The 24,418-nt window shown below is 36.5% G+C and overlaps 1 protein-coding gene across 3 annotated transcripts in view; it reads left to right on the plus strand.

Annotated features, from left to right (window-relative positions):
- Positions 1–24,418, plus strand: part of CRACR2A (calcium release activated channel regulator 2A) — a 1,193,169-nt gene that overhangs the window by 665,772 nt on the left and 502,979 nt on the right. For all 3 annotated transcript variants that reach the window (XM_044087573.1, XM_044087571.1, XM_044087572.1), the window contains exon 6: positions 13,653–13,799. In XM_044087573.1, the coding sequence (XP_043943508.1) occupies positions 13,653–13,799 (147 nt within the window). The remainder of the gene's footprint in view (positions 1–13,652; positions 13,800–24,418) is intronic.

The raw sequence follows: 24,418 nt of genomic DNA on the forward strand, positions 1-24,418 counted from the left end.
AATTAAGTCAGTTGTCACTGAGCAAGTAGGGGGTTGCCTGGTGCCTGGTGCCTGGTGCCTAGTATGGGAAATGGCATGAACTGCAGTACTACCAAGTCAGTGATAGTAATCCTTGTACCTGTTTGTGGAAACACAGACACATTGGGATAGGACACTGTCAACCTTACAGTGATGTGGTTGCTTACAGTGGCCACCAGTGGGTGGTGTTAAGGCCTGTACAGAAAGAGAAAGAGAGCGAGAGAGAGAGAGAGAGGGAGCGAGAGAGAGAGAGAGACCCTGATGGATGCATGGAAGACAACATCTGCTGTTGGTTGCCACCTTTGGAAGCACTCCCTATGTCTGCATGAGTTTTGTCTGGGTAGTCTGCTCTCATTTCACCTATGAAAATATTCTTGTTGACTGGCGTCTCTAAACTGTCCATACATGTTACATTTATTCTTGCCAATGCCCTTGTAGCTCATGTTATTGCTTAAATGAATCTGAGATGGGTCAAATAAATAATAATAAAAAAAAAAAATCTTAGTGAAATTTATTAAGCAGCCAGTTTTGCTCAATGAACCTTATGAGTTTTAATTTAAGGACTGCCTCTCAATATGCTCACTACTGAAGTCTGACTTACTGACCTGTGTTTACTTGATTGCTACTTTTTTCACTTTTGTAGATGGACATAATCACAGCTTGTTCCAAATATCTGGGACTACACCTTTCTTAAGGGACTTGTTGAAAAGTTGTGGCAGAAGCGTAGTTATTGTTCCAGTGTTCCTCTTGAGGATAAAAAAAAAAAAAAAACAAAGAGAGAGAGAGAGAGAGAGAGAGAGAAAGTGAAGAGAAAAAAGAAGAGAGATGCACTGTGAGACCCTATTAAGTATGTGTGCCATGTCTTCCTTAACATCATACTCAGCTGTTATTACTTCACTTATCCACCCTTATGGAAACAAGCTGAAGTGATCTTGATAGTTAAAGGCATGGAAGAACCAATCCAGAACAGCACAGCCTGTATGTCTAATGTATAGAATAAGCACGTTTTGAAATATTACCTTCTAACTTAGCATGCACCCCCTCATTAATATACACTAACCCTAATCCTAGCATGACACCTTAGTTTACAAAAACCTTACTGTAAAACTACCACTATACAAGACAGTCTGAGACACACACTACAAGCATCAACTGTACAAGACAGTTTGAGATGCACACTACAAGCATCAACTGTACAAGACAGTCTGAGGCACACACTACAAGCATCAACTGTACAAGACAATCTGAGACATACTACGAGCATCAACTATACAAGACAATCTGAGACACATACTACAAACATCAACTATACAAGACAGTCTGAGACACACACTACAAGCATCAACTGTACAAGACAGTCTGAGGCACACACTACAAGCATCAACTGTACAAGACAATCTGAGACACTTACTACAAGCATCAACTATACAAGACAATCTGAGACACATACTACAAGCATCAACTATACAAGACTGTCTGAGACACACACTACAAACATCAACTGTACAAGACAATCTGAGGCGCACACCACAAGCATCAACTGTACAAGACAATCTGAGACACATACTACAAGCATCAACTATACAAGACAGTTTGAGACACACACTACAAGCATCAACTGTACAAGACAGTCTGAGGCACACACTACAAGCACCAACTATACAAGACAATCTGAGACACATACTACAAGCATTAACTCTACAAGACAGTTTGAGACACACACTACAAGCATCAACCGTATAAGACAGTCTGAAACACACACTACAAGCATCAACTATACAAGACAGTTTGACACACACACTATAAGCATTGACACACACAAACTACACTAACTATATCCCCTTACCAAGCACTTACTTTAAGCTTAATGTACACACACACACACACACACACACACACACACACACACACACACACACACGCACACACACACACACACACACACACACACACACACACACACACACACACACATACATGCACACACTTATCTTCCACTCACACCCACACACACAAGACACACTCTTTCCCCTACCATAGCACTCTAACACTAATATACAAATACTTAACACAGATGCTAAGTTTTGACATCAAAACCAACAACACACCCTTACCTTTCCCAAACACACTTTTGCCACCACATACATTCATCTGTACATCCACTTAACTTAATGCTCGAACACTGCAATCTTTTGTCAACAGTGACAGTGATCTACACACACACACACACACACACACACACACACACACACACACACACACACACACATATATATATATATATATATATGTAAAGCTTTATTACCCACTCATGTTTCATCACATATATTTACTGTTCTTTTTCATTTGCACACTTCCTGTAGAGTCTATTTTGTCATGCTGTCATCTCAGCAGTTAGCATTGCCTTTCAGCCAAATGAAAGAACTTCTGTCCCAATATTCATAGAAATTTTTATTCAAACAAGCCAATTGCTTTTCTGTGCCATTTTGTCAACATCAGCACATTTAAAAATCAGCTCTTCCTGGATCCAGTCCCTCCAATAACAGAATAAAATTAAGTATTAAGCATTTATAAAATGTTAATTAAAAAGCCTGGATTTTCTTGCATATATTATTCTACTTTTTGTCAGCAATCTGTTAGTATTGCTTTGCTAGGGGAAATGTTTCTCAGTCTTGTACGAGCACAATAGTATTAAATAACTTCAGAACATTCCATCACTTTCCTTTTTACAGTGTTAGTCAACAAAAGTCACATTAAGCTGTGATAGAAAATGTATGGATTACTCTCACGGTGACATAGTATGCAGGCAATGCTTTCTAGATTCAAAGTCCTTTGTTTACATCCACAACATTACTAGGATAGTGTGTCAGGATATATGATATGACATGGCCTTACAAAACCTGTGCTTTATAGTAACATAACCTGTAGCTCTAAAAGGAACAGACATTCAGTTCCATTGAGGCAGAAGCCTAAACAAAATCCAATCTGAGTTTTCTTTTCAGAACATGGGAAAATTTTAAAGCTTATATTTTATATGCCACACATTTTGTTATGCTTAGCTCATGATAAAGGCCTCTGGTTTATGTTTATATATGGGTAGTTAAATCATAATGAACTTTATCATTACTGATGCATTAATAAAATCCCTGGCCACAGGAAGTGTAATACTACCATGTGCAATATTAATGAGAATCATGGCACATTCCTTTATAAAATGCATTCACCTCAACTATATCTTTTCGTAGCCTGTTGCAGACCAGGGTGCCTTTTATATGCAGGCCAGACTTTGTTGCACTGAGATAATTCAGTATTCATAGAGACTAGCATACAGTAGGTCATTACAGGACATATTAAATGGGATATGCCCATTAAGTGGGACTAGAATATAGTAGGTAATTAGAGGACTTTCTAAATAAGATATTCCTTAGGTAGCTTGTCATTACAGGAAACATTATAGGAGATATTAAATAAGATACTCCGTTTATCTGGAACTAACATACAGTAGGTCATAACAGGACATATTAAACAGGATATTCCCATTTATTGGGACTAGCATACAGTAGGTCATTACAGGAGATACTAAGTAAGATATTGCTTAGTTGATGAAGTCCAGTGAGGAGACGAAAACGCAATTTTAGTGAAGAGCATTAATGTGGAAGTGTTTTGTGCGTGTTTGGAGATATTAAAAGTTCATTTTAACTTTTTGGAGATCTTCCTTCATGTGACTGCACTCCTTTTTGGTATTATTGGTGTTTTGTGGAGAGCTGCCGTTTTTCGAATTTATATTGCTTAGTTATCTTATCACACCTCAACATACAATATTTGCATTATATCATAAAGTCCAAAATAAATGATATTCAGCTATTACAAAAGATACCAACCCTTTGAAGACATCTTAGCTATCCGCAGAAGACAAAAGAAAAATCAGAGCAAGGAAAACAGCATAAGGACCATTTATGTTAAATGGTTTATTTTTTGCACAGCTGAAAACTGGTATGTGGTAAGCCATTAACAAGGCTGAACTTGTATACATAAACTGGCTCCTAGTGGCTAGAATGCAGTACTTATTAAGATCAGAAATGTTCCTACTTTCTCTACCTTCTGGAAAACCCCCTACAACTATTGCCACAAAAACTACTAGTGCAAACATTTCATATGACAAAATTAACCTTTTATTCAAATCTGTCCTCCTAAGCCTCATCTCCAAATTTTCTTACATCTCACTTCCTCCTAACTTCTGTTTCAAAGATGTCATCTCAACACCGTGCCATCCATTTCACTAACCCCTCATTTACAATTTCTATTCCCCATTTCAACACTTAATGTCTGCTTTCCCTCTGTCATGCTTACCAAATGTCTCTTTTCAGTGTACTGTCACTTCACATCCTGTTTTCTCTCTCTGTGTATATAGGAAGCTGGTTTTAATCTTCACATGCTGAGTACCTTATAACATTATTGTTAAATATATTAACATTATTTTATATTTACATTACATTTGTTGTTAAATGTTTGTGATTTATGTTAACTTCTTTCTCTTTGTCATTTCATAGCTAAAAATTGTCTTTGGACCAGCCGGTTCACCTAGCAAACAAATGTTTAAATAAATGCAATAAGTACAATTAATGAAGGAGTACAGTGCTTGGAAATCCACTCCACATCACTGAAATACCTTACAGTTGCTTAAGGTTGCCAAAGCATCTCTGTCTCTGCAATGTTTGATGGAATCTTTACTCAGCACGACAGACACTAACATGCGACCCTCCCTATTAACCCAGCAGACTAGCATGGTCAGCTTGGTACCTTTTTAATGCTCACACTTTCTTTTTTAATGCCCTGCAGCTTGCCCTACAAGAAGTAATCCAAAAGCTTAAAAATGAGTAGCAATGGTACAGTTAATTCAACAGTTAGTTCAGATGGCATAGAATAAAAGTTCCTTAAGGCATATGAAGCCATATAGCAGCCCCCCTGCAGCATACTAGCTGTACTATATTTATCAAATATGAAATAAAAACAGTACTTTCATGCAGTGTGACTTCTCTTTCACAATATCTTAAGTATTTATATCCATTCAGCAATGTGTATACTATTCAACAATATTTTCATACAGCCATTCCAAGGTCAAAAATAAACATTGGGTTTCTCATAACTTGTGATTCACTCAGCTAGAGCAGAGCCTTGAAAAATACAAACATGGTCCAGACTGGATTATAAAAAAAAAGCATCCCAAAAATGTTCTGACTAGAGCATTGTCTGGTGATCCAATTATAGCCATCCCCAACTATGCAATGTAGAAAAAATTATTCTACTCCATGTTACACCAAAACTATTTCTGTCAGAGATTGGAAAAAGCTGGCAATGATCGAACAACCCAAGAGCAATTAGTAGTTGATTGGGCAGTCTACAATGAAATTAAAACTGTCCATGATGTTGTACTGGGATTTAGTAATACTCTTTTGTAGTTCCCTAGTGTTACAGTGTTACAGTAGTAAGGAACCTACCTGCAAGAGAGGACCCAGACTGTTAAACGTTAAGCAGTTTATCTTTTACTTCAAATCTTCAGCTCTCTACTGTTTCTCATTTTGTCAAATGCAATGCATACACATCTACATAGGCCTCGAAAGTAGTTCACTATGAAGATCACATTTATTTATTTACATTTGTTTACCGGGAAAGTCCGACCGGGCCAGAAGCCCATTTTCAGTGAATGCCCAGGGAGAAAAGCCCCACAGAAATATAAGCAAAATACAATAATTAAATAGTACAATAGTACACATATAGTAAGATGCAGAGTACGCATCATCTAGTTAGTCTATACAAAGTAGTGTTCAATACAAGTTTCTAGTAGTTACATGTTCAAAAACAAAAAACACAAGCATTTCAGTAAAGATCACTGTGAGAAAAATAAAATTAGTACTAGTTGTACTAGTTACAGCACCTGTATCTTCAGTGCACATGAAAATATTAGAATAAATGAAGTACATAAGAATCTAGGCATCCTATGGCAGATTAATAAACATGTGACCCCCAACAATCAGAGCTAAACAAGCTAATACACTTACTGCTATAACCAAACTCTTTGGGTAATGTAATGCCATCAGAAACCTTAGCAACACTGTCCAACACAGACTGGAATCTACATATTATAAAATATTCAAAGTCGCATTACTACTACCAAAAAAACTATACCTCTATAACCCTCAACAGCTTGAATTACATGTTCTTCAATAACAAAATAAAATATAATTATATCTTCTTCACACATAAACTTCTATTTAAGAAAAAACATTGCCCTGCTCTCAGCTCATCATTTCAGTGATATACTGCCAGCAGAATGCTTCAGGTGTTTGAAACAAAGCATGGCTTCAAGCAATTAAAACTAAAACCAACGTTGGCACAAAGCTCCATGATGCTACTTTGTTTCAGGAATGGCATCTCATTCCGTTGGATTTGCAACATATTCATAACACTGTTGGCCTTTAAAGAGGTCACTAGAAATGACGTACACATCCTGCATACATCACCAGTGTGAAGTCAGTTAGACAAATCATACTTCAGTTTCTGCCTCTTATTTATCTAATACTTCTTATCAATATTTTAACATCTGACTCATAATCTGCTATAACTCTCCCAATGTAACTCTTTGCCCTGTTAAATCTCCTGGTCGTAGCTATTGTAGTGACAGGTGTTGAATAATCTGTCATGCCCCTCCCTAAATGCCAGTTTACAATTCCATAATCAGCTATTATTCGCTATAATAAGTCTCACCTACATATTACCTTACACACTACACTCCCTGTAAACTCTTGTACAGCACTAGTCAGTCTCAGGTATTAATTCTGTCTCTTCTACATTCCTTCTTTATTCACAGCACTGTCCAAGCTCCAGTAGTATTTCAGTCCTTTCCTAGCACTATCCAGAATCAAGGGGCTACACTATACCTCTGCTTTAACCATTAATGCTACACCTACTTTAACCCTTAACGCTACACCTACTACTTTAACCCTTAACACTTTACTTACTACTTTAACCCTTAACAATATTCTTACTACTTTAACCCTTAAAGCTACACCTACTACTTTAACCCTTAGTGCTACACCTGCTGCTTTAACCCTTAATGCTATACCTACTACTTTAACCCTTAATGCTACACCTATTACTTTAACCCTTAACGCTACACCTACCATTTTAACTCTTAATGCTATACCTACTACTTTAACCCTTAATGCTACACCTATTACGTTAACCTTTAACGCTACACCTACTATTTTAACCTTTAATGCTACACCTACTACTTTAGCTCTTAATGTTATACCTACTGCTTTAACATCATCAACCCAAAAGAGAAAAGTTCTTAACTTTAGGTCAACAGTGTCATTCTTTCCATAAGTGGAATCATTACATAAGATTTTGTAAATCAAATAAGGCACATTCTTTTATTAAAAGAGGGCATTCCATAATCAGCTATTATTCGCTATAATAAGTCTCACCTACATATTACCTTACACACTACACTCCCTGTAAACTCTTGTACAGCACTAGTCAGTCTCAGGTATTAATTCTGTCTCTTCTACATTCCTTCTTTATTCACAGCACTGTCCAAGCTCCAGTAGTATTTCAGTCCTTTCCTAGCACTATCCAGAATCAAGGGGCTACACTATACCTCTGCTTTAACCATTAATGCTACACCTACTTTAACCCGTAACGCTACACCTACTACTTTAACCCTTAACACTATACTTACTACTTTAACCATTAATGCTACATGCACTTTAACCCTTAAAGCTACACCTACTATTTTAACCCTTAATGCTACACCTATTACGTTAACCTTTAACGCTACACCTACTATTTTAACCTTTAATGCTACACCTACTACTTTAGCTCTTAATGTTATACCTACTGCTTTAACATCATCAACCCAAAAGAGAAAAGTTCTTAACTTTAGGTCAACAGTGTCATTCTTTCCATAAGTGGAATCATTACATAAGATTTTGTAAATCAAATAAGGCACATTCTTTTATTAAAAGAGGGCATTCCAAGAGGCAAGTTAATCAATTAGAAAGCTGTGACCCTACTTTTTATGTTGATGGTGTATCTGTGCTTGGTGAAACAGTCAATGCAATAGATTTGTGGGCAAAGAATGAGATCTTTTGTACTGTTTGGATTAATGGGAGTACTGTAGGGCTCAAAGTAGATACTGGATCAAAGTGCAATGTTATGTCAGCAGAAACATGTGCTAGCATAAAGGCTACAGAACATCTTGATTTGACAAAGTGTTCAAAGCTTGTTTCTTATGATGGTGAAGAGATTCAAACCGAAAGCTCAATAGTGCTTTCATGTTACTCTGCTGGGAACAGCTATGACTTGCAATTTTTCATAGTCAAGAGACACTTGCAGTCATAATTAGGCCTCAAAAACAGTTTGAAAATGGGACTGCTTTCATTTCATAAAGAGATCCACCACGTAGGCCTGCATGACAACAGCTCAAATTTCGCCCAAACTATTTTTTCTCAGTATGCTGATATTTTTGCAGACAAACTAGGCAAGCTACCAGTTGTGTACTGCATGAAGTTGGACGCAGAGGTCAGCCCAGTTATCAGACCAGCACAGAAAGTTCCAGTAGCTATGCAGAACAGAGTCAAAGCCGAGCTAGACAGAATTGTGCAGCTAGGAGTAATTTGTCCAATAGAAGAACCTACTGAATGGGTGTCCTCCATGGTAGTAGCCCATAAGAAAAGCTCAGATGATATCAGAATATGCATTGATCCAAGAAATCTGAACAATGCATTAAAAAGGCCTCATCATCTAATGCGCACAGCTCAGAAGGTTGCTGCCTTCATGCCAAATGCCAGTTTTTTTCTGTCTTAAAGAGTTAATTTCGGCAAATTTTGCTTGACCTGAAAATCTTCATTGTTAACTGCATGCGGTACGTGTTTTGGAAGATACAGATTTCTGAGAATTCCATTTGGAATAAATTCTGCCAATGAAGTCTTTCAGCATGCAATGGAGAACATTTTTTTGGGACTATCCATGTGCTATTATAATAGATGATATTATAGTAGGAGGCAATGGTGAAGCTGAACATGACAGAAATCTCAAGAAAGTTCTGGAAAGGGCATGTGAAGTCAATCTTAAGCTGAATCCTCAGAAGTGCAAGTTCAGGCTATGAGAATTTACTTATGTTGGCCACTTGTTTATCATTTCAAGCTTGAGACCAGATCCTTCTAAGCAAACAGCAATTCTCGAGATGCCAGCTTCAGACAATGTTCAGGCCCTACAACGTTTTCTTGGTGCGGTCAACTATCTAGGCAAGTTCTTTCCAGATTTAAGTCAACTTTCAGCACTGCTAAGAGAACTGACACAAAAAGATGTTATTTGGCCAGGGTCAGAACAGCATCAAAGAGTATTTGATGTCCTGAAACAGAAAATTGCTAGTCCACCAACTCTCAGCGCCTATGATGTTCACAAACCATTTACTCTTTCCTTTGATGCTTCTAAGTTTGGCCTAGGTGCAGTCATTCTTCAAGAGGGTAGACCAGTAGCCTTTGCATCAAGAACTCTTACCCAAACCAAGATGCAATATGCCCAGCTTGAGAAAAAGCTTTTGCCAATTGTGTTTGCATTGTTGAAGTTTCATGATTATATTTATGGTTGACCTAACCAGATCCAAACTGATAACCAAACTTTAATCACTATTTTGAGAAAGCCTATGCATACAGCCCCAGCCAGATTGCAATGTATGACGCTCAAATTGCAAAAGTACAGTGTCAATCTTGTTTACACTAAAGGCAAATTCTTTATCTTGTTGTTACCTTATCCATATTGCCCAAAAAAAGAAAACACAGAACAGCATAACAATGAGCAACTTCATTTTGGGGTCATGGAAGTGAAAAATTTTTCATCCACACATCTTGATGAGATCAGAACTCACACAGCTTCAGATCCAATTCTACAGAAGCTCAACCACTTTATCAGTTGAGGATGGCCTTCAAAACAATCTTGTTTACCAGTGGAAGTGCAAACATATTTTCCATACAGAGATAAGAGTTTGCCAGATCATGGTATCGTCATGAAAGGTCCTAAAGTGATTGTTCCAAAGTCCTTACAACAAGAGTACAATCAGATTTTGCATTGCGGCCACCTAGGAACTGATTCTACCAAAAGAAAGGTGAGAGATCTAGTATTTTGGCCTTCTGTGTCAAGAGATATTGAGAACATACTTTCATCTTGTTCAGTATATAATAGTACAAAGCTGCATCAACAATAAGAACCACTTCAGTTAAGCCAGATTCCTGCACTACCTTGGTTGACAGTAGCCACAGATATCTTTGAGTGGAATGGTCAACCTTACTTCGTGTTAGTAGACTCTTATTCAAATTGGTTTTAGATTGATCTACTTCCCAATCTAACTTTCAATACTATTACTAAGTTGAAGCATCATTTTTCTGTCCATGGTAGTCCACACAGTTATTTCTGACAATGGTACACAGTTTACTCGTCAGCAGTTCAAGAGAGTTGCAGAACAGTAGGTCAAATGGCTTGGCTGAATGTGCAGGTCAAAGTGCAAAACATCTGTTAGAGAAATCCAGATGTGGCAATACTGATGCTTTTCTAAACTTGTTAAATCTCAGAAACATTCCTCATGATAATCATCTTGGTTCACCTGCTCAGCGACTTCTTTCGAGGCAAACCAGAACCACATTACCAATCAGCAGTAATTTATTGGTTCCATGTACTATGAATAACAAAGCAGTAAAAGCCCAATTGTTGAAGAAGCATTTGCCCCAGAAGAATTGCTATGATAAAGCCAGCAAACCACTCAGTTCATTGATAAAAGGGGAGATAGTGAGGATGCAGACATCAAAAGGTTTTGATTGCATCAGATCTGTGAAAGGTTTGTGTCAAGAGCCAAGATCATACATTGTGAAATCACAGGGAATGGAATTCAGATGAAATCAGAAGCATTTGTTACCAGTGTCCAAACCAGTGCATCATGCCTGTGACAAAGACTCTAGTTCTCAGAGTGACTTGTCCAATGTTACAGTTCCTGAGGACATTCTGTCAGCAATCCTCATTCCTGAGAAATCTCTGAGACTCCTCAAGCAGAACATTCCCCAGTGACTGTCCCTGTTGCTAAATTCAGTCTTAACTATTATGTCACAAGATCAGGTCACATCTCAAAACCTACTTCCAGATACACAGCAACATGGACATGACATTTGTTTTTCTTTATTAGTGTCTATATAAATTGCATGCCTATTAAAGTGTCATTGTTTATATGAGACAGCCAGTGAAGATGGAGGATGTAGATCAGTGTGTGTGATATACCTTTAAGAAGGTTTCCAGTGAGTCAGCACATGTATATAAGTACTGAGCATGTGCAAGCAAGCCATTTTGAGTGAGCAGCCAGAGTGTGAGCATGCAAGTATGTAGTCAGTCTGTTAGATAGTTTGTTTAAGTTTAATGTTCCTGCCATCCATCCTGATTTATTTGTATAAAATAAACTACTTAAACAAACACCCAAGCCTCAATGTCTTCTTAATGCACATAAGAAGAGTGACAACAACCACCTCCAGTCATTAAAGAAAGGCTAAAATATATCCTCTATTGTTTTTATTTATAATTGCTCAAAAGTATGTTTAGCATTCAATAAAATGTTGTAAAAAGTGTTACTTTGTGTAGATTACTCATACTACTGAGTGTTACAATTTCCATCTGTGGCTTTATACTGCTACCACAATTTTCTATTATGTTTTTTAGAATATTTCATTAGGTTTTTACTGCAGCAAATACTACCTTTCTGAATGCTGTACTGTGAACGCATGACACTTTGTGTAGTGTTTCTTTTTGTGGAGCTTTTCTCTCTGGGTGTTTACTGAAAAGGGACATTTTTCTCAATCAGACCTTCCCAGACATAGTGGTCAACCAGACAGTCAGGGACAAACTTCAACAGAATCAGGGACAAACCCAGAAAAAAATCAGGGACAGTCAGGGACAATTTTTAAATATTAATACTATTAACATGAGACATTGTCAGAATAAAAGAATGTTAATTAATATAAATTTTGTGAAGTAAAAAATCTATAACTCTTAATTATTGCCATTATTTTGTTGAGTATAATTCACCACCTTTCTTCCAAAAGTCACTAGTTTTAGGAGGGATCAAGAGGGACAGAGTTAAAAGTTGAGTTAAAAATCAGGGACATCCCTGGAAATCAGAGACAGTTGAGAAGTATGTCAGACAACAAATACTAATAAATAAGTAACTAAGTAAACAAACAATTGGCCGGAATAATATTCAAGGACACCAGAAGCACAGAATTGCACCATGAAATAACATAAGAATATTTAAAGGACTGTCCTCCCAATGTTGATGAAAACATCTATTAGTAAGTCAGAGGCAAATTATCACAGAAAACAATGGCTGTACAGGAATATACAACTAAAATGATAGCTGTATTGGTTTAGGCATCGTTTTTTTATTTTTGAGGTTCTGTTTCCCCCCCTAAGCCCACACACAAACAGTAAAAAACAATAATTTTAATTGTGGAATTGCAATTATATGATTATTCAGAAGAAAATAACTTTGTACCAATAAAGTACCAATGACAGTTTTACTGAAGTAACTTTTACTTTTTTTTTTTTAAGTCAAGGTCAGATAATGAAATAAGGCAGTTGATCCACATGTAGATATGATGCTTAAAATAATAAAGTAGCTTTTAGCTTTTGGCTCTCCCAACTCTGTTTAAACTTTTTATTCACTGCTGTTTTTATCTTCAGACATTAAAGTATTTTGCCATCTGTGACTGATTTCTTATTGTTTCTATAAGAAATGGCACATTCCCTGTGATACGTGTATCGAAATAATTGTATTTACAGCTCTTCTGTACTTAAGCTAACATAAACTGCAAACAGTTCTGTTTTTTTTCCCTTGTATTTATAGTATGGCTGCCTTGGGCTAAAAGGATATGAGAGTGTGAGAACCTGAAAACCTTTAGTTTAATAAAAAAGATGCTATTGCAAGAAAAGGCCACTTCATTTTCCTTGGTAGTATTCGACTGAACCTTTACAAAGTATGCCAGAGTGCAGTCCCTCAAAGCTCACCTGATAAAAACACTTAGGACCAAATTCTCTACATCAGAGGAATATCCCTTTTTTTCTGTGATGCGGTGTCCTTGGGCATGATGATATTAACCTTAGGGGAAGGGGTGCTTTTATTCCCATATGAAACAAATTTTTTTTACGTCTTTTGTTTCTCTCTCTCAAGTGTTAATTTAATTATTGTTTGCAAAATTGGTGCTCAAACCCTTTTTTTGCTTAGTCGTAAATATTTTGCACAGGTTTATGTGGTACTGCTGATCTACTTCAAGGTTTTTGGACATGTAGATTATTGGTGCGATATGACCAGTGTTATATATTTTGGTGACAAGTAAAACCCATCAAAAGCATCACAATATTTGTACTGCAACTTAAAAATATTAAGTTGTATTAGTAAGAGTTTAAGATATTTTTCCACATAGTGTACTTCATCTGATCCATTTTCCTTAAATATAAATTAGGTGATTGATGGAAAAGCCTTTTATATTTTACTTTTAGCACTCTTGTTTAATAACTGCTTTATTTTACGTTTTCAGTCAGACTGACATCAAAAAACTTTGGACACAGCTAAGGAGTGATGGACCCCATTTGCTTCCAATCTTTGAAGAATTCCTGTTCAGAGTCTTTGGTGAACTTGAAGAGGCTAATGCAGAGAAAAAGGAAATGGAGTTTGCTCTGAAGAAGTATGCAATTTCTATTTAATACAAATGTTTATTTTCCTTCTTTTTCTGTATTTCTTAGACATTCCTACCAGTCTGTAATGCTAAAAAAATACACAGGTGCATACTTACTAGGTCCTTAGGCGATGTTTAGTATTCCTTTATATCAGTCAGGGAGTTTGTGCTCCCCGAGTATTTCCCTGTAAACATACACATGTACCCAGACTTCATGCAGACTTATTGCTACTGTCTGAGAACATCTGAGTTTAAGTCATATGAGTTGAAACTGGCTCGAGTTATGATTTGCTCTTATTTCATTGCTCACTTTTAACTAGATCAAGATCTTAACAATTTGCATTACAAAAAGTTTTGGTTGATTATATTTCTCTGTACCACAGAGAAATAGCAATAGCCTTAAGTTTCAATAAGAATAAAAAAGTAAGGGGTGTGTGGGGGGAGAGGGGCAAAACATCTCATGATGATTCAGGTGAGTGCTCTCTGCAAAAACACTTATTTTTAATCATCATATTAACTCATAAAATACCAAACATGAGCACATGCATTATGAGGATGTATGGATTCAGTATTTGATTGCTAATGTGACTGAGATGCTATGCTCGGAGGATTACCATTAGTATTTCACGGAGATATGGCATTCCCATCTTAAAGGTGGCATTGCACTGTTCTTGAACCCCAGTTTCCTGTGAAATCCCACAATTCTACACTGCAGTAGAGCTGTCCGACCATTTCTCAAATGTGAATTCAGAAAGCCAGTGGCAAGAAGGCTCAGATATGGCAGCACTTTCAGAAACTGCATTTGTTGCTTAGCTGTAGGCTAAACCGATCTGTAACTGAATTGCTTATTCACAAAGAATGGCTCATTATGAGATTTCCAAAGATAGTCTTCATGAATATTTAATTAGCAAGTTCAGTGGGACTTGTTAAGTTGCATGGAAGCTTAGTACAGTCTGCAGGTCCTTAGTGAAACATTCTCTCTAGCAATAGCTTGGGATACAGCTGGGTAAGTTATCATTTGAAGCTTAAGAACATATATAATTTCTGTCTTAATGAAGCAATGTATGCACATAGCTGTAAGAGCTATGCCCATGTAATTTACATGCATAGTATGCACAAAATAAGAACGGTGCACCCAGATTATCATTTACCAGGTTACAAGAGAGACTCAGCATGGCACAAAGCATTGTTTATGTTTAGCAACAAATATTTATTTTCTTAACCTCTACCATTTTTCTTCATGCTTAGGTACAACTGTCCCTTCTTTGTAGCTAAAGTGTGAGCTTTTCTAAACTGGGCTAATGTTTTCTGCTTTATAATAGTTGAGCATTTTACTGAAACTGGTCAAATTGTGAGTCTGTCACTGACATTTCACAGGAAAACAACTTATTTATTAATTGCATTGTACACTGTTCCATTTTTTACTTACATTAGACTGAACAGAAACAGTAGTTTGACAGTCACATTTAAGTAATAGATATGTTTTACTTGTATCACATTTTAAAATTGTAGCTTGGTCAGCTGCTAGCATATACCAGTGAATGTCATACTTTTATTTTTGGCGTGAACACAGGATCATATCTATTCACATCATTCTATAAACAGCATTGCTTCTTTTCCTTTGCCTATTCAGCTGCTTTTAACTAGATGCTCTGTCATACCTAGCTGGAGGGATTGCATCTAGAAGAAGGTACAACTCATCGATCCTTAATTAAGTAGACAGATCTGGGGAAAATATATACATGTATATATATGTATGTATATTTTAGGCTTACAGCTTCCTCCAATCACTTCAGTGTGCATTTCTTGGAGTATGTTAATCCTTTGCTGTGCACAGGCACTACTTAGTGCAATAATCACCTCCGATATTAATTTTCATTACACAATACACAATGGCAGTATACTACTTTTCTATCATATTGAAGATTTTTCACAAAAGCCAGAACTGATCTGTAAATACTGACTCTTGTTTGTGTCTATTCTCAGTGGAGGCCTTGGGGCACTGTTTGGTTATTTGACTTGTTCAGAGTCATAAATAGAGACTTCGAGAATTAAATCCAGGAGTACAGGATGAAACTTATTCACAGACCATAGCCTTAATCCTCTGTCAGACAGTGAGTGAGAGTTAATCTACTAAACTGAGTATGAAGAGTCTGAGGCTGATCATTTTGTGATGAACAGGTGGAGGGTACTTAAGCAATAGTTATTGTCACTGGGTAAAGAACAATGTATTCATACCATCAGTGCTCACTTAGATGGAAAACACCTTCTGCTGTCAGTCCTGATAATACAGGTGGGTGAGTCAAGCTCGAGCTTATAGTCCAGCGAGTTAATGAGCCATGAATGAGCTGTACCATGGTTCATTTCATCTTCAACATGTCATAGTTCATACGTCAATTTATGGTAAAATCCGGAACAGTCCTGCACTGAAACTCCTAAGTGTAGAATAGAAAACTTGTGCTCTTTATAGATTATTTTGTAGCTTATCCCATTAATCCTGCACTGCGTACATCTCATTTATTACATTTCCACTCATTTTTATTCCTTTTCTGGTTCAGTTCTTCATGGGCTCTAAGACCCAAGCCAGGCCCTTGGCTTGGCTTTGGCTCGACTCTTCTTCAGAAAATCTAGGCTTGCCCACCTCTGTGTGATAAGAAAACATTGTCTCCACGCACGCACGCACACACGCACACACGCACACACATGCACATGCACACACAGCGATAGCTGTCCACCAAACTTCAGGAAAATTATTGTGATGTTTGCCATCCATATAACCAGTGCTTCACTAGCCAGCTCAACTCAGAGTCTAGAGATGTGCCCAAGAACAGTACTAAAAATAAAACGTAGTGTAGTTATGACATCCCATGAAATTCCAATGTTTGAATTTCAGCATTGCTCTAAAACTCTTCTGTGATTAATCAGAATGTCCCACAGCTCACTCCTCCTTTCCACATCTGACCTTCTCTCTTTACCATTTTCCGTACAGCTCCAGTCTCTGTATAACGTGTGCATGCTGCATATGTTGTGAATAGAAACATCAGACAGTGTATCGTAATGTGTATGACTCTTTGAATCTCTAATGATTAATGCCATGTTCTAGGTATGTAAACATGAATAAAAGATGCTCTTGTACTTGCTGTTTGCTAATGCAGACATGTCTGGCTGATGCTGTCTGTAACCTTCTGCTTAACCTGAAAATAGTCCACAGAAGCCAGTGTTACGCTACAGTAAATGAGCAAAAATAAAGTAAAAATAATAAATAAGCTGTGAGTATTTCACATCATTCTACGTCTGATTGGAGCCACGATGCTCAGATATGGCATTAGGGGAAGGTAGTAGTCCTCGATGCTGAGTGCCCACATGCAGAAATCGAATATGTGCATTCAAAGTTGCATTATCAAAAGTTGCTTTTCACTGAGCTGAAACATCGCTTCTTCCGCCACGGTCCCCTACACACGACTTTCATGCATGTCCAGTAGTCATTATCTTCCAGATTTCATTCTTTAAGTGCACTTTGTGGGCACATAGACAACATCTCTAAGTGGAAGAGACAGTGAGAAAACATCATTAATTCAGGTGTGTAGAGGGTATTTCAGATAAACCAAAAATAAACTCGAGTTTAGCTCTGTCACAGAAATCTCATTTCAGACTGATAAGTAGCAGAAGGGGTTAGCAGAATAATTCAAATATGATTTAGATGCACTTTCATTTAAGATAATCAATTGAAAGCACTTACAGTCTCAACATTAGATGGTTTGTTGCAAATCAGATTTCTGGCCACTTATGAAGAACAGCTTTGTCCAGCAGTTGCTGAGTCACAAGACAGCCTTTTATATTCTTTATTATTTTTGTCTCAAAATGCAAACTTATTTTTATTAATTTCAGACATGGGCTGCAGATCTTATGAGACACAGTCTGAACCCTTTAGTTTAATGATACAAGGTAAGATTCCTAAACTTGACGAGCAGTTGCTTAGGACCAGTGAAGACAATAATACAATGGGAAAACTCAAGTTCAAATTAGAGTCACAGCCTTGGACTGCAGAAGTAATAGGCAATAGGTTTTATTGGTTAGATGCACATGAGTTAAATAGCATGAATTCAACAGACGGTTCAATACAGATTGTACATAAACACACATGCACGCATACACATGTGCGCGTACACACACACACACACACACACACACACACACACACACACACACACACACACACACACACACCTGGCAGTTATAGCACAGTACAAACCCGAGCATGCTTTTGAGGATTGTGTGTGTGTGTGTGTGTGTGTGTGTGTGTGTGTGTGTGTGTGTGTGTGTGTGTGTGTGTGTGTGTGTGTGTGTGTGTGTGTGTGTGCGTGCATGCATGTGCATGCACACACATGGCCTGGTAAACAATGGACATTAATGTAGGACCAAATCATATACAGAAGATTCAGTGTTGATAAGGGGGAAGAAAATGTTATCAGCGAATAATAGGATTCTTAGTTCTGCAGAGCCCTCCGACTGTGACTTTGATATCTCCATCATTCCTGTGGGTACATGCTATAACCTCAATCAATCAATCAATAAGTCAGTCAAACAAACAATCAGACAGTCATTCAATCAACTGATATATGAAAGGGATACAAGAAAAACAGACATTTACTGATTTATTTTACATTTGTTCTTGTTCAAGGACCCCTTTCAAGTGTGGCCAGGGCCCAGAAGGCAGAACACAAAGATCAAATTATAAAACAGACTTAAAGTAGGATAAATTACAATAATCATAAGCATCAAGAGTGACACCCAGGCCTCATGTGCGAAAAGGGGGGTTATGGATGTATGGATGGATTTGGAGAATGATGACTGCTTTATCATCATTCTCCAGATCTATGCATCCATAATCCCGCTTTTCTTATTTTTGTACATGGGTTCAGGATGTGACATCAACAGTGACAATCATCTACATCCAATGTTCACACCTCTAGGTGGCTAGCCCTGCCATGTTATTATTATCAAAATGTTATATGGAAATAAGATACTCCAAGACTTTATATTTCTGTGAAGTGCTTTTAATTTACTTCTAATCATTCGAGGACTGATATTCTATATAGTAACCCAGATCCTTTTTGCTTGATCAATGCAAATTAATCATCTCCAACGTTCCTGCTACACATTCCCACGTACCGTGTACTTGGCAACAAGCTTCAGAAAAACTGTGTGTTTGTGAATCAGAACACTTTCCATTCATAAATTACATGCAAAGCCAATGACTTAACACTGATCAGCATCAGATGGTGGAAGCATAGCATGTGTTGATTGTTAAACAATCTGGATTTCTAATTCTGGATCTCTCAGTCCCCATTTTCTTCTGTTAAAATAATCTCTGATTCTCTTTACAGATCCTGCAGAGTCCATTGCTTCCTCTTGCAGAGATCTTGGCTTCTCCTCTCCTCGTCTTGTAGTACGCTGAGATTCTTCTTATGCATCTTGCAGTGTCCACTTCCTGCATTGAAGAAATCTATGATTGTTTGAACAGATCCTGCATTCTCATTTCCTCACTTTGAAGTGATCTGGCATTCTCCTTACACAGCCTGTAGTGCCCATTTTATGCTCTTAGAATTAAGGATTCTCCTTGTAGATTTTGCAATATTCATATCCTGTACCTGAAACCAATTAGGAACTGATTCTGTTTTACTGACTTCAGTCATTAAATCAGAAGTGAAACCTTTACTGAATACCACATACAGGATGAAAATATTTTACTCATTTAAAGAATTTTCTAATGAAAGAAATAGAAAATAGGCATTATGTAATACTTTAAGATGTGCACATAAAGTACAAATGGTAACATAATGCCAATGCTCTGCATATTTAAGATTTCATGGTTCAGAAACTCTATTGGAATATGAAGCTGTCTGTCAGTTATCCTGAAATCTCCCTGTCACTTTTGAAACCAGCTGCTTAGTCTTCTTTTTATGTACTTCTGCTGGATGAATCAGATGTAGCTGCCATCTGTCCTTGTTAACAAGTGCCATCTCAGCAGTAAGTCATGACTGCCCAAGCATTTTATGTATAAACCCTTGAGGAGGTCCTCACTGCTGCATGTCTTCTTGTACTGTGTTTGAACTTATGCCCCCAAATATTAAACATAATGACTAAAAGTAGTGTTTAAAATGCTTATTATAGAATGTGACATTCTGGAGGCTATGAATTTTAAGAGTTAAACAGGTAAATGTCTACTGTTTGTTGTTTTGTCTGCAAGCCAGCTAATACAGTTTCTTGTGTGGGGTAGGTGTGAAAATAAACTGGTACATCTCATGGGACTAAATCCATTTATTAATTTAATCTGAGTCAGTGATAATCATAAACAAGTGCATTTATTTTTATAGCAAGTTCTTAGTGTCATAAATAAAAACAGACTGATGATACAGACACTGTTCAGTGCTGCAGAATGGCAGCATTCAATTTCCACTGTGTTTTTACTTGTTTCTGCAAGTGAACTGACTGGTTTATGTTACATTTAGTTGACCTGTCTGACTGATGCCCCTTCATTCTTTAGGTTTGAATCCTTCTTGTGAAATTTTCCATTCAGTACTTCCTTGCATGTTATGGATTAAGTTGTCCCTGTGTTTAGAATTTGGCATAATTACATCTCTTTACAAAACACATTTTAACTGAATAGATATGACTCATCCTGAAATATGGTTAGACAAGCAATGCCTATTAAGGAAAATGGTGCATATAAATACAAAACTTTATTTTTTACAGCTCACTGTATCTGCACTACTGTACGGCATGTAGCCCACACTGTACAGTATAGTACAGATGATTACTGCACTAGGTGCAATGCAGGCTGCATTTTCCTGTCTTGGAAATGAGTGCAGGAAGTGTGCACAGCTTTGCCTGTTCCCCTACCAAGCGCACTAACTTACAGTATCCCCTAGAGCCACTCCTTTTCAAAGTATATTACATGATGGCACATTGATCGTCCTCTGAAATTTGGGTTTACAGTTTGCTGGCCAAAGTTACTCCTAGTTGTCTAATTAAAAGTTGTCTAATTAAAAGCCTTATATTTGTAGATAACGCTCATGGTTTCCTTGTTCACTAGGCGACTTAAAAGTCATTCCTCATTCCAAGAGCTAGGCCCTGTAAAACTATTAGCTGGCACAACAGTTGTCTGTGCCGTACATGTCATGGAACAAGTAAGTGTAACTGCTTATGTTGAGTACTGGATATGTTCCGCAAATTAATGACTCTAATCCTAATCTGCAAACTGGTACAGATCCATACTAATCTAGATTATGAATTGTGCTATTTATTTAATCTCTAGTGCCTTTTAAACATGATCTTACATATTACACTGTGTACTTTCACAAATGGGGACTAACGTGTAATTTTTTTGTTGTGACGCACATTTTGAAATTTGTCATCAGCTGTTTTTTTTCTTTAAGTCTTAGAAGACAATTCAAGAAAGAAGTTTATTGACACATACACCTACAGAAAATGTAAAGCATTGGAGACTTTGCTTTTGTATGTACTCTGATTCTGATGTAATTCCCAATGCCCTTGGGTGCAGACACACTGAAATGAAATGTGCTATCTATCTATCTATCTATATATATATATATATATATATATATATATATATATATATATATATAAAGTACTTCAAAGGAAGTGATTACAGAGACACATACTGGGAAAAGCCAGATTAATCCGATTGCTACTTTCTGTCCTGTCTGCTAAGAGTGACACTATGTATGCCCACCATCCACTAATAGAAGTCTAACTTCTCCAAACCTACCAGTCATAGAAATTTTCCCAGAAATACTGTAATCCCTGGTTGTAATATATTCCATATGGCAGTTTAGTGGTTGTTTTCCAGGAAATACAAACAATGTGGCATTATAGTATAAAACTTTGTAGGAAATACAGATAGCATATACTGAATGTATATATTACTTTATTTAGTACCACTGAAGTGTATAAGCTATTCTTGAATTGTTTCTGGGTTTTTGTTTTTGAGGGGTTAGTTTATAAATCCTGAGCCACTGACACCAAGCCCATTGGGTCTGTCAAAAAGAAATGTCTACAGTGGAAATTGTGAAATATCAATTTCATTTTTAAACTAGTTTCTAGTGATGGGAGGGGTATTAACATCTTCCATGTATAGGAAAGCTTCTGACTTGCTTATCATATTGCTGAGGCTTTTCACATTTCAAAACAAAATACCTTCACTTCTGGTTTTTATCTTGTCTGTTTTATCAGAATTTCATAGACTGGAATTTGAAGATGTCATAACTGTTTTCCTGGACACGATTACAGAGCAAACTCTGGGTAGTTCATGAGGTTGGCATGCAGAGAATGTATGATGAAACTTTGGTGTGAAAAGTTAAAATACATATTGCATTTATAGACATTAGTTCACCTTAAAAGTGCAATGCAAAATGCTGAAAATTTTTTTTAACAATAAATTGATCACCCATTGCTTCACTATGTTTCTTTCACACCAGAGTTCTCAACATACTTTCTGTGAGTCTGGTCCGGTTATTTTTTGTTATCTTCTGTGAGTTCTCAACTTATGAGCTGCAATAACTGTCATCTTCTTGTTTGGAATATCTTTTTTGGACCGGTGATGGAACTGCAAAGGCAGTCATTTGATTTTAAAGACTGGTAGTGTCATATGTAGTAACACCAAATAATGCCAAGTTCAGAATTGCCCTCTAAGCATTTATGGCATACTGTAATATGATTTATATATACATATATATATATATATATATATATATATATATATATATATATATATATATATATATATATATATCTACACACACACACACACACACACATATATATATATATATATATATATATATACATACATATATATATAATATATATATATACATATATATATATATATATATATATATATATATATATATATATATATATATATACACACACATATATATATTTATATATATATATATATATATATATATATATATATATATATATATATATATATATATATGGGTCTACTTGAAAACACTGACACACAAAACACTGACAATGAGAACACCTAGACCAGAAGATCGACAACTGAGATGACCGACAGTTTAAAAGCCAAATGCTGAGAACACCGACATGTTAAGATAAGTGTGCGATAGTGACAGTCTTTAGGGTTAGGGGCGAGTTAAGTGAGTTAGGGTTAAGGTGTGGGTAAGGTAAGTGTGTGATAGTGACAAACTTTAAGGTTGGGGTGGGTTAAGTGAGTTATGGTTAGGGTGTGGGTTAGTTGAGTGTGCGATAGTGACGGACCTTAGGGTGAGGCTTTGGGTTAAGGTTAGTGCATAGATAGTTGTGTATGTAAGGTTTAGTGTAGATTTGTAAGGTTTTTGTTGTACTTGTGTTGTGTGTGCGTTTTTTGGAAAAGGTATTTGTTTTGTTTTGTTGATTGTCGGGATTGTGGTTTGTCGGGCATGTGAAGTTTCGTGCTTTTAAACTGTCAGTCATCTCAGTTGTCGATCTTCTGGTCTCGGTGTTCTCGTCGTCAGTGTTTTGCGTGTCGGTGTTTTAAAGTAGACCCATATATATATATATATATATATATATATATATATATATATATATATATATATATATATATATATATATAAAACACTGCAATTGATTTTTACCTATAGTAATTTTCATTTATTTGATTTGTCACTATTATCCGTTTTCACTACTATTACTAAAGCTTCTTTGTCATCTTATCTGTACATATTTCATTTAATGTCTGGAAGCTTTCCAGCATGGTTAACCTAATTAACTATGTGTAAATAAGAAAATAAACATGTAAGGGTATTCAGTGGAAAAAAATGCTTTATAAAAGTATTTCTTCGATCTCAGAAATTCTAAAACGAAAGGAAATTAGTCACAAAGCAAAGTGTATGGATAACGTTCATCACCTTCACAAAATGAAACATTTTTTACAGTGCAATACACATATAGGTAATACAATATATGATTATTTCAGAAGCAAGGTTTCCATAACTGTCCAGGTAATACAATATATGATTATTTCAGAAACGAGGATTCCGTAGAGGTTCGATCTACTGCTGGAACCTTAAAATGTACTGTAAGACTGTGTAGTTGAAAGAGTGAAGACCTTTCATGTTCTTGGTTAGAATGTCTTTGTGGCCTTTTCATTTGAGTGATACGACATGATTTATACATGGTACAAGAGGCATTGTATTCAGTTATGGGTCTGATAAGGGAAGAGTACAGTAGGATGATTTGTTTGGATCTTGAAGAGATTCCCTTGGAAATTAACTGGGATAGTGGTCAAAATGTGCTGATGAAATGACAGACAGCATTGTCTACATAAATAACCAGGTCTCTTATGACTGTGTCTGCCTGAACATGTATGACCATTTCTAACATGATTTTCTTGAAATCCCTGTCTTCAGTACTTCATATGTCGTTTATAATTGGAAACTCATTCATAATATTTTATATTATCGGGCGCTTAGTTAACATCTGCCCAAAACATCAGTGTCAGTTTCTGTCTGTAAGCAAATCAGAAGCATTCAGCTACTTTGCATTTGTTATGTGATGTATTTGTCTGTTGGAGACTAGAGATGAAACTA

The sequence above is a fragment of the Protopterus annectens genome, chromosome 11.part0 (assembly GCF_019279795.1).
Source record: "Protopterus annectens isolate FY-2018-M chromosome 11.part0, PAN1.0, whole genome shotgun sequence".
In the NCBI taxonomy this organism is placed as follows: Eukaryota; Metazoa; Chordata; order Ceratodontiformes; family Protopteridae; genus Protopterus; species Protopterus annectens.